The sequence below is a fragment of the Trichosurus vulpecula genome, chromosome 2, assembly GCF_011100635.1.
Source record: "Trichosurus vulpecula isolate mTriVul1 chromosome 2, mTriVul1.pri, whole genome shotgun sequence".
NCBI lineage: Eukaryota > Metazoa > Chordata > Mammalia > Diprotodontia > Phalangeridae > Trichosurus > Trichosurus vulpecula.
This window is the reverse complement of record NC_050574.1, coordinates 95,225,421-95,241,797: the sequence shown is the minus strand read 5'-3', so window position 1 is coordinate 95,241,797 and position 16,377 is coordinate 95,225,421. Positions and strand designations below refer to the sequence as shown.

Genomic DNA, 16,377 nt, shown 5'->3' with positions numbered 1-16,377 from the left:
AAGATGCAAATGCGGTGAGGAAATGGGATCATCTGTACCTGATTGAAGCTTTTTCTTCTCTATATTCTAGTTTGGCCACATGTACTGGCTACTCCAAGCTGACCAATAAGTGAAAAGAATTTTTTAGCTTTAAGAGAGACTCTAAATAATATGTAAGAGACATATTGGCAATAAATCCCTCTTAAAAACTTGTTGATGCCATTTTAAATGCTTTAGTATCCAAGAAATAAAATGTTTCAATATATTTTTTTCTTCAACAAGCAGATAATTCTTCACATATCTCGCTTCTTTCATCCCCACATCTACTCTCTACAGAGACTCTAGTGCAATGAAATGGTAGTGGAACTCGAATCAGAGGAGCTAGGTGGCTCTCTGATCTTGGACAAAATCATTTGATATCTTTGGGACTCACTTTCCTCATCTAAAAAAACAAAGGAGTTGAACTAGATAATCTGGGGTTATTTCCAGTACTAAATCTATGATAATTTCTTCTCCTTAGGCCCACCTACTTTATTTTTAGTGAATCTTATTGAGAATGAAGTTGCTTAGCTCTTCTGATTAAAATCCTTGAAATGCAAATTCAGGAAATTAGATTTTAAGTCAAAACTCATTGTGCTGAGTTCTAGAAAAAGTGGAAAAAAGATCTGGCAACAGCTTAAAAATTAAAAAAAGATCTACTTTTTTTTGGTACATTCCATCGGCCACCACCACACCATCCATATGTGCAACCACAGTTACAGCAAATGGAGTTTTGAATGCTGTGGATAAGTTCACTTACCTTGGTAGTATATTTTCCAGGGATGTACACATTAATAATGAGGTTGACCAATGCATTGCCAGAGCTAGCTCAGAGACTCCAAAGGAAAATATGGGAAAAAAGAGGTATTAGACTGATTACCAAACTGAAGGACTACAGAGCCATTGTGCTCACCTCATTGTTGTAAGCCTGTGAAACCTGGACAGTCTACAGCGCCATGCCAGGAAACTGAATCGCTTCCATTTGAATTGTCTTAGGAAGATTCTGAAGATCACCTGGCAGGATAAGGTACCAGACACTGAGGTCCTTACTTGAACTAAACTGCGAAGCATTCAAACTCTGCTTCAGAGAGAGCAACTCCAATGGGCTGGCCATGTTGTTCCAATGCAAAACATACACTTGTCAAAAAGACTATTTTATGGAAAACTCACACAAGGCAAGTGTTCACATGGTGGTCAGAGGAAGCAATACAAGGACACTCTCAAGGTCTCTGTGAAGAACTTTGGAATTGATTGTGTGACATGGGAGACATTGGCACAGGACCACTCAGCATGGCATAGGCACATCAGAGAAGGTGCTGTGTTCTATGAGCAAAGCAGAATTGAAACAGCTCAAAGGAAACATTGGATGTGCAAGTTTAGAGTATCCATCCCAACTGTTCACACGGACTATTTGTGCCTGACCTGTGTAGAGCATTCTGAGCTCATATTGGCCTGAATAGCCACAGTTGGACACATTGAATCTTGACTGAAACATAGTGATGTCATTTTGGTCCTCTTCGAGAATGAAGGACAACAACCAACCAACCAACCAACCAAGTATGTTACGAATAACCATATTTGTATAACTCAGAAATGGTTTCTCATTACGTAGGAGCTAATCCATAGAAGGGAGTTATCCACACCACTAGATGGTGAACTTGAAGACAGGGACTATATCTTGTTTATTTTTTAATTTCCCTCAGCACCTAAAAGAGTGCATTCCCCATAAGAGCAGCTTTAGAAATGTTTGTTGAATGACTGAATGAGGAGACATTCAGAGGAAGGTACTGGGCATCTGGCCCAGGAAGAGGCATATGGGAACACACATAAAACAAGCTTTCCTTATTTCACAATTTTGCCTAAGGCCAATCCTCATGTCAAAGGAAGGAAAAAGAAGAAAGCCAACCCAAATCAAGTGTCTCTATTTGAGGAAAACTAGCAAAGCTCCCCAGAGATGTACAAGAGGAACTTGCAGGGACAGACAGCTTTGTCCAGAATGAGATTGCCTAGCTGATCTCACGTTCAGAATGTGGGGTGGTGAAAACGTGGGATTTTAGTTTTAACTCCAATTTATAGATGCAGAAAACGAGAACCAACGTGGCTAAATGACTTGCCCAGCCTCACAGTGAATTGATTTCAGAGTCAAGAGCCTGAGACTTTCCACTCAACACAATGACTTCTTCAAAAGGTTGTAAATCATTTTGCATACATTATCCCATTTGAACCTTACAACAGTCCTGTGAACTAGGTACTATTGGTTTAATTTCCCTCCACTTTATTGATAATTAAATGGAAGGTTTAAGTGATTTGCCTATTGGTCATGCTGCTAGTTAATGTCAAAGGTAGCATTCAAACCCAGGACCTTCCTGACTTCAAATGCAGAGTACCATCTACTATGCGAAGCTACGTCTCTATCTGGCCAGAGGCCTTGGAGCATTTGTAGGTGTTTGTTTATCTGTATGGCTAGTTATGAAGACAGTAATTGGAGGGGACTTGGATTTACATTTCAACTCCAGGTGCAATGTCTTGGGTTACTGGGTGCCCCCTAGTGGCACTATGGATATGTATTCAAAGGTACACTGTTGCCATGCTGAGGGAGGAGGAAGATGATAATGAGGAGGAGGAGGAAGAAGAGGAGGAGAAGAAGGAAGAGGAGGAGGATGAGGATGTGTTTGTGTGACAAGAGCATTAAAATTTTGTCCTTCTCTCAAAGAATTTCAGAAAGTTTTTCTTTTTTTTAAGCACTGGTAACCAAGGTAGGGGAACTCAACTCCTTGTAATTCTGAAGAGAAATGACAGAAACTCTTCCAATATTCAGGAAAAGCAAAACCAGGGCCCCTTGGATGCAGGGGGTGGGGCATTATAGGAAATGTTCAATTAACAACTTAAGTGAGATGAAATCCTATTTATGTTTTAGATAAGCTTTGTATTTTTCACAGTGCCAATACAATATATTGGATACAGTAGGGGTTTGGTAAATATTTATTGATTTGAATGGGCTCTCCAGTTGTATCATAGATTTAGAGATATACTAGAACCTAGAGACCGTCTAAAGCCTTCTCCTTGAACAGATTAGGGGAAAAAAGATCTGGCAAGATTTTAAAAATTAAAGCAAGTTGGTCTAATCTTACTATGTAGAGGTTATGCAGTTTGCCGTCAGTTATACAGCTAGTGGGAGCAGCTAGATGCCTAAGTGAATAGCAGGCCACTGCTGGAGTCAGGAAGACCTGAGTTCAAATTTGGCCTCAGACATTTACTAGCCGTGTGACTCTGGGGAAATCACTTAATCCTGTTTGCCTTAATTTCCTAATCTATAAAATAAGCTAGGGTAGGAAATAGTACATCATGCAGTATCTTTGTCAAGAAAACTCCAAATGGAATCACAAAGAGTTGGATATGACTGAGCAACACAGATACAATTAGTAAGTGATAGAATAGAGACTCTTCCCTGGATCTTCTGGCTCCCGATCCATTGAACTTTCTATAGGCCAACTTCTAAGGGGTAGGGGAGTAAGGGGAAAAATCTGAAGGGGACAAAATGTGAAATGTAATTAAATATTGAAGGGTTTTCACAGGCCTATCAGGAGTCACAACAACTCAGAAGCACCTGGCATAAGAATTTTGAGAACCGATGTGTGACTATAATTTTTTTTCCAATTTTATATTTTATTATTTACAAATGACAAACATGAGCATTTCAACATGCAATGAATGAAAAACAGTACTGTATATGAAATTGTTGATTATTACCTAGTATTTTAGATCCAACCTGAGTAACAAAACTCCACTGATTGTGTTCCCTTGAACTTCCTTATGTTTCCTTCTGCATATTTTAAATGTTTCTTTAAGAATCTTCCTTTTCTTCTTTTTATTATTAACACTACCTGCCAACTCACCCCCACAGAAGTGATAAATATATTTAACTATAATTCTTCCTTGTACCTTCCTCATTTTCTATTAACAACATTAATTGAGTACCAACTGTATACAATACATTGTGGGGTGCTACAAAGAAGTGCCATACCTAGTGTCTGCACTTTAGGAATCTGCAGAGCAGTTGGGGAAGTAAGGTATACCAGAATGAAAATGTAATATATACAAGAGTTAAATGGCAAAAAGCAAACAACAGTGTAAGTGATGTCACAAGGTAGTACTATTTATAATTAAGTGCTAAATGACAGGCAGTGGAACAGGAAATCAGGGCCATGAGTTCAAAAGGAAGAGAGGTCACCATGGGCTAGAGTTTTCAGGAAGTCTTCCTGAGTCTTGATCTAGGCCTCAAAGAATAGGTACTAATTGGGAAGGTGGAAAGAAGGAAAAATTCATTTTAGGCAGGGGCAAGAAACCAAACACAGAGTGACAAGGAAGCAGGAATTAGGCTTATTCAAAGGAGAATCCACGAGTAGTCCAGCCATTCTAAAGTGAGGAGTTTATGTGAAGAAGGAGATGAAAATAAAATTAGATAGGCAGGATAGACCCAGATTGTAGAGGGGCTTGAAAGTCAGGCAGAGAAATTTAGATGTGAAGTATGCAATGAGGCGGTTCTTGGAGAGGGAGTGATACATGAAAGTGGTGTCAAGAGACAAATGTCTTTTGACAATGTCAAGACAAATGTCAAGAGAATGACTTGGAATAGGAAGGGATCAAGATAAATGAAATCAATAGGGGGCTATTGCAAATAATATAGGTATGAGGTGGTGGGGGGTGGTCTCCACTAGGGTGATGGCAGTGTCAATGGAAATGGAGGGATGGATATGAAATTTTTATATGTCTTTCTTTTTTGCTTCTCCAAAAAGAGCCTTAACATTCTAACCCTTTTGGTGGGAAGAAAGGAGATTGTCTAGAATTGGCAGCTGTCAATTTAGATGAGATATTAAAAAAAAACAACCCAACCCAGCTGTTCATCTTCTATGTTAAGTGATTCTGTCTCTCTGGAAGGAAATGTCTTCCACACCCCCTCCTTTAAAAAAAAAAACTTAAATAGAAATCTATTTCTCCTGCTCCCTGAGACACAAGGTCCATTGTCTTTCTACTTCTGGCCCCATTCACCCTCTACAGGACTTCCTGGACCTGTTGCCCTGCTTGGGGAGAGGAGGAAAGAGAAGAGTCATGGTTTGATTGGCCCAGAAGACAAGAGGTCTGATTACAGCCTAGGGGCCCTTTAGGGGTGGGGGTGGGGCTGGATAGTGCAGGCCACAGAGATTTGCCCATATTACCCATCTTAAAAAAACAAAAACAAAACCCAAACCCGAACCTTTTTAGCCCATTTAATTGGGAGACAAATGACATCAGCAGAATATTAGATTGTGAGAGACGGAGACCTTTTGTAGATCATCAGATCCCATACTCTGATTCTGCAGATGAGGAGAGGGCCCAGAGAAGTGAAGTGATCTGCCCAAGGTCACAGTGGCAGACCCAGGACTTAGAACCCAGGTCTTCCGACTCCCAATCCAAGGCTCTTCCTACCACACCAGCTGTCTCCACAAAAGGTTAAACATTGAATATTAGAGCAAGTTCTCCCGGAGTGTTTGTGCTGATAACAGTATGCTCTCTTTACGACCCCTCCTTCCATCTCCCGCCCCCGTTAGGCATTTCCTGACCTTCAGTTTCCCTCAGGTAAAATTTCCCTCCCAAGGAAGGGTCTCCTCCCAGACCAAGGCTGGAAATCCATTCAGCCAAGTGCTATTAAGAAAGAATTCTGCCTCCCTGTGTAGGTGGAACAAGGATCTTCTGTTTCCCTTTTCTGCGACCAATCTCAGCTTTTTAGGTGAGAGGATCGAGGTCCATCTAGCTTCTGTCACTCTGTTCAGCCTGTTCCTGACTGGTGGGTGCAAGGGCCAGTAAGGACTGGGCTGAGCCGACCTGACCCCAGGTTTGACAGGACTCCGTCAGTCCTCCAGAGTTTCTGCTTAGGTTGCAGCTGCCAGGTGGGTGGTTAGGTTCCTGGAGGAAATGGAACGGATTCATGGAGAGGGAGGGAAGCAGAAAGGGGCAGGAGGGGAGGCTGGACCTGGTTAATGGAGCTGTCAGTCAGTCCTCTGCACCAAGGCTAAGTCTTGGAGTTCTGCACGTGGCCAGGGTAGGGGTGGAAGAGGTTGTAGAAGCAGTGACAGGCTCAGAAAAGGGCGAGAGGGAGGGAGAGGGGGAGAGACAGAGAGAGAGAGAGAGAGAGAGAGAGAGAGAGAGAGAGAATATATGTGCGTGTGTGTGTATGTGTAGTGCTCGCGGGAAACAGTCAACACTAGTGAGATTTGTCACGAGGATCGGGGAATCAGCAACTCGAACTGGCTTTCTCACTCAAACACACTGAAAATTAGCGGGGGGGAGGAAGAGTGAGAAAAGAGAGATGTAGTGTGTGTGTGTGTGTGTGTGTGTGTGTGTCTAGTGCTCGCGGGAAACATAGTCAACATTACTGAGGTTTGTCACGAGGATTGGGGAATCAGCAACTCGAACTGGCTTTCTCACTCAAACACACTGAAAATTAGCGGGGGGGGGGTGGTGAGGGGGCGAAGAGAGAGAGAGAGAGCCCGCCCTGACTTCCATATCCCACCGAAAGTAAATCTTACGTGGGGCTCAAAATAGGTGATTGACAGAAATTCAGGAAATTTCTTTTCTTTTCTCCCAACACTAGTTTTACTAAAGCGCTTAGAATTCCTGTAGGTCTTGCACATTCAGGGTGACTCTCCACGCTACTGTCTGACCCCCCCGTTCCCCATCTTCCCAGCACCCCAAGAACGAAGAGGCACCGGGAGGTTTGGGGAGGACCCCCGGGGCGTCTGCAAAATCAGTCCTGGAGGCTCCACATCACCTCGTCTTCTTATCCCTCCCAGGCTTCTCCTCTCCTCGGTAGTAAACAAACTACTGTCGCCGCCTCCACGCTGGTTTACCTCACCGAAATCAAAACACTGAGTCTCACAGAAACACACTTGAGAATTACCAGAAAAATAATGATCCAAAAAAAATTAAGAAAAAAAGAAACCACGAAAACCTCCTCCTTCCCACCTCCCTCCACCCCCCCCCCCCAAACTAAACCACTGCCTCCTCCTCCCCTAGGAAAACTGGCCCCGCGAAATTGACAAGCGAGTCGTTTCCTAAGCAGCGCGCGCTCCCATTGGCTGAGGCGGTGCAGTCAATCAGCCCCGGGGGGAGGGAGCTAGTCGGGACTCACCGCCCCGCGGCTGGGTGGTGGTAGTAGATCCCGTAAGTCTGGTGTGGGCCGGTGAGTTGCTGCTGCTCCCTCAGCCAGCCGCCGCCACATTCAACAGGCAGCAGGAGCCCGAGTAGCAGCAGCAGCAGCAGCAGCCCCCGCCGCCGCCTCCGCAGAACCGTACAAGTAGTGGAGGCACAGCCGCGGCACCCGGACAGCCACCGCCGTCAGCTCTGGTCCACTGGACACCTTGGCGGCAGATTCTGCCCCTTTTTCGCTCCCGGACGAATCGAACCTGCTGTCCGGCGGCCACTGCCACTGCCATTGCCACTGCGGCCGCCGGAGCAGCAGCAAGTCGCCGCCGCCGCAACTCGGGGAAGCTTAGGCATTAATTAATAATCCCACGAAGTTAAGTTCTGGTTTCTCTCCCTCCCCAGCCTCCAGCTTCTCTCCTACCCCTCTTTCCACCCCCGCTTTTCCCCTCCCCCACCCCCAGCCCAGTATTTAACTCCGGAGAAGTCCCCTCCCCCACCCCTTCCTCTGGTTTCTCTCTTTTTCGCTCTCTTGTGGCCGGGGGGAGGGGAGGGGGGGTCACCATGGCCGAAGCGCCTCAGGTGGTGGAGATCGACCCGGACTTCGAGCCACTGCCCCGGCCTCGGTCGTGCACTTGGCCCCTTCCCAGACCGGAGTTTAACCAGTCGACTTCGGCCACCTCCAGTCCGGCCCCCTCCGGCGGCGGCGGTGGCAGCGGGGCTGGGAATCCCGGGGATGCCGCGTCCGCCGCCTCGGCCGCTGTCAGCTCAGACTTCATTAGCAATCTGAGCCTCCTGGAGGAGAGCGAGGACTTCGAGCAGCCCTCTGGTCCCGTGGCGGCGGCGGCGGCGGCCGTGGCGGCTGCTGCGGCGGCAGCGGCTGCAGCAGCGGCGGCGGCGGCCGCGGGAGGACTGTGTGCGGACTTCCAGTGCCCGGAGTCCACCTGCCTGCAGCAGCAGCAACAGCAGCAGCCTGGGCCCCTCCAGCAGCACCCGCCCGTGCCCCCGGCCTCGGCGGGGCCCCTGGCTGGCCAGCCCCGCAAGAGCAGCTCGTCCCGCCGCAACGCCTGGGGCAACCTGTCCTACGCCGACCTGATCACCAAGGCCATCGAGAGCTCCGCCGAGAAGCGGCTCACCCTGTCCCAGATCTACGAGTGGATGGTGAAGAGCGTCCCCTACTTCAAGGATAAGGGGGACAGCAACAGCTCTGCTGGTTGGAAGGTGAGGCCGTCCGAACCCGCACCCCCTGGAGTGGGGGGAGGGGGCGTCTGCTCCTGGGGAGAGGAGCACTGGGAAGCCACGAGGGCGAGAGACGTCTGCTGTGGTCATCACCACCTCGGGGATGTGGGGAGAAGGGGGAGGCTTTGGGGAGCTCGGCGTGCAGGTTTGTACCTACCGGGGGCAGCTGTAGAGCTAGCTGCCCTCCACCAATGTCCGGCCCTTGTTTGCAGGGAACTCTAGTACTAGTCTGTGTGTGGGGTAAGTCTGAGATTTGCAGGAAGTGTGTGTCTGTGCGTGTCTGTGAATATGTGTGTTTTGGCTGAGGGGCTCTGTCAAGTGGATCCTTTGGGAATAAAAGACGGGTCGACATGCGGTGATGATATATGCGGAGTAAATGCTCGGGTCGGGACCAGGAAAGGGAGAGAAGACTTGACGCAACCGGCCCGTTTCCTTGTAGGATCTTAGATTCAGAGCTGCAAGGTACCTAGAGGTCATCCAATCCCAACTCCTTCATTTTAACTGACGAGGAAATTCGCAGATATTAAAGGGTGGGAGCCGGGAGTTGAACCCACGTCCTCGGAATCCAAATCCAATGATTCCCTCCTTAAAATTGATAGGGAAGTGGAGGGTCAGGGTCTGGGAGCCCCGGGTGAGTCCCTGCAACGAGCAGTTCATAAATTGGTGCCAAGTCGTGATGCCATTTCCCCTGGAACCTAGAGGGGCAGCAAAAACGGGTGAAATGACTGAGAGTGTGAGTGAGTGAGTGTGTGAGTGTGTGTGTGTGTGTGCTGGACTTCAGGGAGAGTGGAACAAACAGGTGGAGGAAAAGAAGCTTGAGGAAGCTGTTTTGGTACTGGCCTTACAGTTTTGTTAGAGACCCAGTAGTCGTTTTGTTTTGGTTTATCAGAAGTGACCCCGGGTTCAGGGGGCTGGGCACTCCTAAAAGAGCCCGGGATAACTCATCCGACACGTGCAAAGGGGCGGCCACAGCTGGCGGGGTTTACGGGCGCTGGGCTGCTTTAGCTGAGTTAAAGTTCAAGTGTGACACTTTGGAGGGGGTGGGGTGAGAGGGAGGGGACCTCAGGGGTGGTTGCCTGGAGAGGGACTGAGCTAAGAAAGCCAGCACATTTAAAGGGCCAGTTCCTTTTCCCGAGATCTAACAAACCCTTTTGGGTTAAATGCGGTCTCCGGGCCTGTGATTGCATTGGTAGGAAAAGATAGACCTGTGGATGGAAGCGCTTCCCGACTTGCACTGGCCTCATGCATAAATCTTTTAATTAAGAGTTGAGGTTTTAATTTAATTCACCTTGGGCTATGTACATCATTGAAGTACGGTGTCAGGGACCTTTCTGTTACATACAATTTGGGGACCAGGTGAGATAAATTGAATAACATGAAAGACTGCTTTGAAGTTTTCCCCCAAAGAGGATTGGGTATAACAGTGTTTTAGGCTATTCTGTTCTTTGGACTCAAGATGGTACTCATTCAGCTACTGCATCTAGCTTCTGAATAAACCGTGGCAGCTTTTGAGGAAGCAAAGGGTTGACTCTGAGAAACCAGTGAGGACCGTCTCTATGGTGGTCCTGCCGGTTCTGTTTTCACAACCAGTTCTAATGGCATCATACAGGTTGAAAACCATAGCAGTTGTTCACTAGTTTGATCAAAATTCTTTCCCTTCAGTCTCCTCCCCTCCCCCTATTTTGAGGTTTACTGCATAACCGGGGCTAAGACTTGTTGGGCAATTGTTAAAGCAAAGTTGTTTTACATAAAGGTCATACACGCAGTTAATTAATGTGTGACCAAAAGGTCGAACTACTTAACATTATTTTGAAGCTCTTCCTCAAGTAACTAGTTTTGTTTCCTTAACAATTTTCATTGTGTTGGATTTGAAAACAATTATATGCCTTAAAAACTACTTTAAGGTGTGTTCTATATCATTTTACTGCCTCATACGTTAACCCTTCCTTTCATGAGAAAGTTATGAAAGGCTTCTGTTTTTACATTAAAATAATCTGGGTTACCCTCCAAAAACATTTTGATATAATAACATACACTTTTTTGTGCTCACTTAACAGTCCTACTTGAATATCATACACTGTGGTCATTTAGAACATTTGCAATTATTAAAAAGAAACAAAAGCCCATTATGTTGACATTCAAAGTACAGTGTGTACTTAATCCACTCTTTTTAGACCTTGAGAACTGGCAACAAGCTATTTAAAACTGCTATAGTACCATTCTATAAAGGTACAGTAGGACTTTATTTGGGATTTAAACTTACTTAGTCTCACAAAGCATTTATTAAAACAGGGGCATAAATTGTGTATTTAATCTTTTACTAGAGCTAGAAAACGTATAGATGCTTTCATTAAGGAAATCATCTTTGAAATACATGCTTTAAGAAACTGGTTCTTTTGGTTGGTTCAAGATAGGCCATCATTTTCAAATGACTAAACCTTTCAGGTGTCATCAAAGTCAGTTGGTAGAAGTAAGATTACATCTAGTGCATTTTCAGTTTGAGTAAAAGGGTATTTTAGCAGCAGAGAAACAACTTTTCTCCCTCTCTTTCATAAATGTGTTGCTTGTTAAAACCAAGTTTCCCTCAGATCTGAAAGACTCCCCTGTTCTCAAGGTCTATAAAGTGAAGTCATTTTGTTCCCTTTAGAATATAGACTTGCTCCAAAAAAGACGAGCAACCCCAAACTTATTAAGCATTAGATGCTTTAGGACCCCTGATAATATGTTGGAAATGAAGATTTTATATAATCTAATGCTCAGCACTGGCATTAACTTGTGCGTCAATGTAATTTCTTGACTCTTATGCACAAAGCTTTCCCTGAGCCGCAGTTAAATCCCATGTAAATCATTTCCATTAGGTTGGAAAGTTGTTAGGCATTATTAATAATATTAATGTGAGTAATGATACTTTGACCTTTCTCATCACTTGCCAGAATAATCCCACACATATTTGTACGGGTTCAAGTACTGGTTGTGTTTGTGAAAAAATAGGCATTTTGTGTGTATTAATAGAGACTGCTTTTTAACTTACTTTACCCTACCATAGGATTGGTGGTATGTAAAGTCACACCTGACATACAGGATAATCCTTAATGGATCCTTTAAACTGAGCACAATATTTGTAAACAGTAAAAACTTTATTTTCCTTCTCACATGTGATTTTAAGAAAGCATTCTAGAATTATGGATATGAATTGAAACAAGAGATGATCTTGAGAGCCAGGGTGTGTTGTTTTTTTTTTTGTGTTAAGTAGTTAAAATGAATATGTTAAAACTAATGCCTTCCAGAAGAATTGCATTTGTTTTGTGACAGGTGGGCTTTCTGATATTTGGACTGAAAGCTGTGTTGATGAAAAAAGCGTTAATTATCCCATTTTTTATTTACGTTTGGAAATTTACATAAATTTTGCCATTGAGATTTTGAAGATTGGGCTACTTTAGTAGTTCTCAGACGGAGGGAGAGAAGAATGGGATTGCTTTGCTACAGAGTATACTTGCTGTCCCAAAAGTCTCAGTGCAGATGTAACTTAAGTAGCTTAAGTCTTCACTAAGACTTTTGGGACACCCTGTATTTGATTTGTAATGTGAGGAGCCTTCCTTATCTATAGTTTGTGTAGAGATATAATTATTTTTTAACAAAATAAGTCAGAGGAACAAGTTTTGCAGTATTAATCAACCTACAAAAACTTTTGACTTCATTTGGGTTGAGAGGCCAGGATAATGCATCCTGACATTTGCCCAAATTTGGAAATTCATTTGATGGGACTCTGGAGTGATAAATGTGTTGGGTGGTTCTTCTGATGACACAACAGGGATTTCAGTCTACATGAATGGATTGAAAATGATGTACGTAGGTAAAGAACTTTATTGAGTTCAAGCCATTTTATTTTCCATGGATGTAGTTGTGCCAACTTCTTATCAAGAAATGTGTTTTGGTTTCAGTGATGCTTAGAATTTTTAACAGATCCTTTAAAAAAATAAAACTTTTGAACAATAAAAATATAACACAATTTCTCTTTCAATAGCACTCCAAAAAATTGAGAGCCATTGTATAGCTATTAGGAACTAATATTTCTTTGGTGGCTGTATAAAAGGATTAAGCATTGATGGACTTCTACTTAGCTCAAGAATCGTATTTAAGAATAGGGTATAGGAAATTTCCAGGGGTTTGGTTGGGGATAAGGAGTGGTGAGAGAGGTTGACTATGCAGTTGTTGGGTCAATAGACCCTATTATAGTAAGTTGAGAACTTTGTACTTCTTTTTGCATCCCTATGGTTTCCTTGCTCCTGCCTCACTCTAAGCTCTGCCAAATGTTAAATTACCCTAGAATGCAGCTGAGCATTTGCCCAGTGGTTTGTTGGTCCATCTGTACTTTTAGCACTTTCAGGGTGAAATATGCAGCAGCAAAGGGCCTGTATGTTTCTGGAAACTGCCTAAAAATTCACATCATGGTAATTTTCCTGGCCTACTTTTTGGAGAGTACCCTATGATTTTATACTATCAGGGATGGTTTTAATTTGTTTCAGTGCAACAAACATTTGTTGGATATATATACACTATACTGTGCTTGGTGCTATGAATGAATAAGCCTTTAAGGAGTTTTTATTATGGTACCAGAGACACGTACACAAATAACTATTAAAAGAATATATAGAGAAGGTCCACAAGAGAGATGTAAACAGTGCACAGAAGTTACTTTTGGCTGTGTGTGTGTGTGTGTGTGTAAAATCAAGAAAGGTTTCTTGGAGGAGGTAGCATTTGATCAGGACCTTGAATGGGTCAGATTTTGACCAAGATTGGATGGTGGTGTCCCAGAGGGGTTTGGAGGTGGAAAGCACAAGCAATGTTGAGGTCCAGTTTGGTAGGAACATTGGATGTTTTCCAGGGCAAACACCATGGTGTTGGGGCTGACTGTCACGATATAGTTGACTATCAGGAAATTCCTGCAATGGTACTTGGGCTTGAGCTGGGTCACCGAGATGCTGATGGTGTTGTTCCCTGCCTCACCAAAGCAACCTGCAGGGACTTGACTACACCACCAGAGGGACCTCCTTTAAATCTTACGGCCTGCTTTCATCCAAAAGCCATCATTTTAGTAACAGCTCTCCTTTCTCCTGTTGCTCTCCCTAGCCAAGGATGAAGGGGAGAAGAAAATGAGAAAATTCCTTCCTTCCTTCTCTTTCTTTCTCTTTTCCTTCCTTCCTTTCCTTCCTTCTTTCTTTCCTTTCTCTTCCTTCCTTCCTTCTTTCCTGCCTTCCTTCCTTCCTTCCTTCCGTCTGTCTGTCCATCCTTTCTTACCTTTTTAAAGGATCAAAGGCAATTGTAGGGCCAGTAGATTCCCTCAGATATACTTCGTATGGGAAAAAAAAAAAACAAAACACTGGTCTTACTGGAAACAATACTACTGTTGGAGCTTGTAAGTCTGGGTTTGACTCTTCGCTCCACTATTTACAATCTGTAACTAACCCATAGCAAGTTGTTTCACCTTTTTATGCCTCAGTTTTCTCATCTATAAAACAGGGATCATATACATTTGCTATTGCCTAGCTTTGATGTCAGAAAAGGACTTTGAATAAACCCTAAAGCTCTATAAAAAGTGATTTATTTTTTCTCCCTTCAGCTTGAATCTCCTAGTGTCTTGAACAGTCTGACAATTGTGAGTGGCAGCTCCTTGCAGATAAATATTACTTTACATTCAGAATCCTTTTCTCCTAAGGAACTCCCAATGTTGGATTCTCTTAGCAGCTTTTATAATTTATTCAGTGTAGGAGTCAGAGGTAGCAAGGACAGCCAAGCTTTGGACAGTTTTTTTTTTTTTTGGTGGATAAAAGGAAAAGCTCTAGTATTTTACTTTTAGCATTTTCATAATGCTTTTCTCCTGAGGAACTTAGAATGTGGGATTCTCTTAGTTTATCCAGTGTAGGAGGCAGCAGCAGCAAGGGCAGTCAAGCTTTAAACTATTCATTTGGGGGTAGTAGGAAAAGATCTACTGTTGCTTTGCTTTATATTCAGAGTGCTTTTCTCCTAAGGAACTCAAAATGCTGGGTTCTCTTAGCATCCCTTGTCATTTCTCCAGTGCAGGGGGCAGAGGTGGTAAGGAAGGTCAAGCTTTGGTTCTTTGTTATCTTCCTGTGGACTCTTCCTTTGTGGTTAATTATAATACACTACTGGTTTTATATTCTAGACTGACTTAACACCTGCCACCAGAATACTTCCTTCATCATCAGGGAATGTTGGGTGTAGTTTTAGGATTAGCTTAAGTCACCTCTACTGGCAATACCCATCTTCCCTACCGTGGCTTTAAAGCCACAGTATTTGGATCTGGAAGTCACTTTACAGATCACGTCTAGTCCAACCTTCTCATTTTACAAATGAGGAAAGTGAAAGTCAAGGAAATTAAGTGACTTATTCAAGGTCACATGGAGCTTCCAGCTCTGATCGCCTGACTCCAAATCTTATGCTCTTTCCGTTACAACAGGCATATGTAGAAGATTGGAGATGTTGAATCAAGTACCTTAAAATCTGGAGTCAAGCTTATCTACTCACTACCCATAAGGGATTTTCAAAGCTATTTCCCAGACATTCAGGGTCTTGCTTTTCTGTATTCCATTTCTTCATGGCAACAATGTTAAGTTTCCAGGTTGGCTGGCTCATAGTGTACTTGCAATGTAGTATTCCAGAACCTAAGCATGACATTTAACAATGTTTCTGTGGGAAAGTGTTCATAATTCTAACTTGGGAAACCAGGACCACATCAAATGTCAGTTATTGCCTGAGTTGAATCAAATTTCCCTTGTGGTGGCTCACTCCTCCCTTGTCTCAGCAGTGGTTTCTGGGATTTGGAGCACCTGCTAGGGAAAGAGATGAGGGCTGCTTTGGGTCTTGGCTCTGGAGTTAGGGGCCTTAGATGAGATGAGGCCAGAGTTTTGGAGGAGGCTCTAAGTAGTGAGGGACAGGGAGAAAAGCTTCACAGTTTGGGGAATGTGGAGCTATGAAGGACCAGGTCTTCCTGCCAGGTAAACCTGGCCTGATATGGCCTGATCCTGAACTGGTCAATGCTCAGCATCAGGGATTTCTGTTGCTATTGCTTGTTGCTTTTAAGAAGGGTTTGTTTCTTTACCTGGATCACTGCCCCCAAAAATACATAGAGCATATTACATAGAGCGTGTCTAAACTGTAGTGCCCTTGAACAAAACTTCTTTTCAGGGTTTTTTCTAAGACTTTTTTGCTAGTACATAGGTGCAATAAAGATAGAAGATGTTAAGTCTCATTTCTAAGCTTCTCCTACTCTCCTCCTCTTTTCCTCTCCTTTAGACATCATATAGCCGGGGTTCTTCACCGGGGATCCAAGGAAGAGTAATCCTTTGAATTTTCCCTAACCTCTAAATGAAATTTAGCCTTTCCTTCAGTTATGAATGTAGGCAAAAATCATTATTCTGAGAAAGAAAAAGCCCATAGATTTCTTTAGATTGCCAGGAAAGGATGAGAAGCCCTGCTATAGAAAAGGACAAGGTTAGATTCACCTATATTTGAGAAGAACCCAGGTGTAGGCCTGCCTTAGCATCTGAGGCATAACCTAAGTAGGAGGTCTGGAGTGGAGAGCAGGACAGCTAGCTTAAGAGGGTGTGTGTGTGTGTGAGTGAGTGAGTGATGATTTAAAATTAGTAGTGCATAATTAATCCATAGTGTTGATTTTACTTGCTCTCAGCTTCCTACATCCTGTAATTGTAAAGGCTTTTGAGAGAATATAGGATTTTCAGTTTCTTCTAAGAAAGATACTCCGGGACATAGGTGTGCACATTGAGGGGTTGAGCAGGGTTTAGAATAGGGGTGGGGAACCTGTGGCCTTGAGGCCTTATGTGGCCCTCTAGATCCTCAAGTGCAGCCCTTTGACTGAATCCAAACCAGATTCAGGGCTGCACTTGAGGACCTAGAGGGCCA

General features: G+C 43.9%; 1 protein-coding gene across 1 annotated transcript in view; it reads left to right on the top strand.

Moving 5' to 3' along the window:
• The first annotated feature begins 7,689 nt into the window (after window positions 1-7,689).
• Window positions 7,690-16,377, top strand: part of FOXO1 (forkhead box O1) — a 118,102-nt gene continuing 109,414 nt past the window's right edge. The window contains exon 1 of the mRNA XM_036743498.1: window positions 7,690-8,418. Within this exon, the coding sequence (XP_036599393.1) occupies window positions 7,762-8,418 (657 nt within the window). The 5' untranslated portion in view covers window positions 7,690-7,761. The remainder of the gene's footprint in view (window positions 8,419-16,377) is intronic.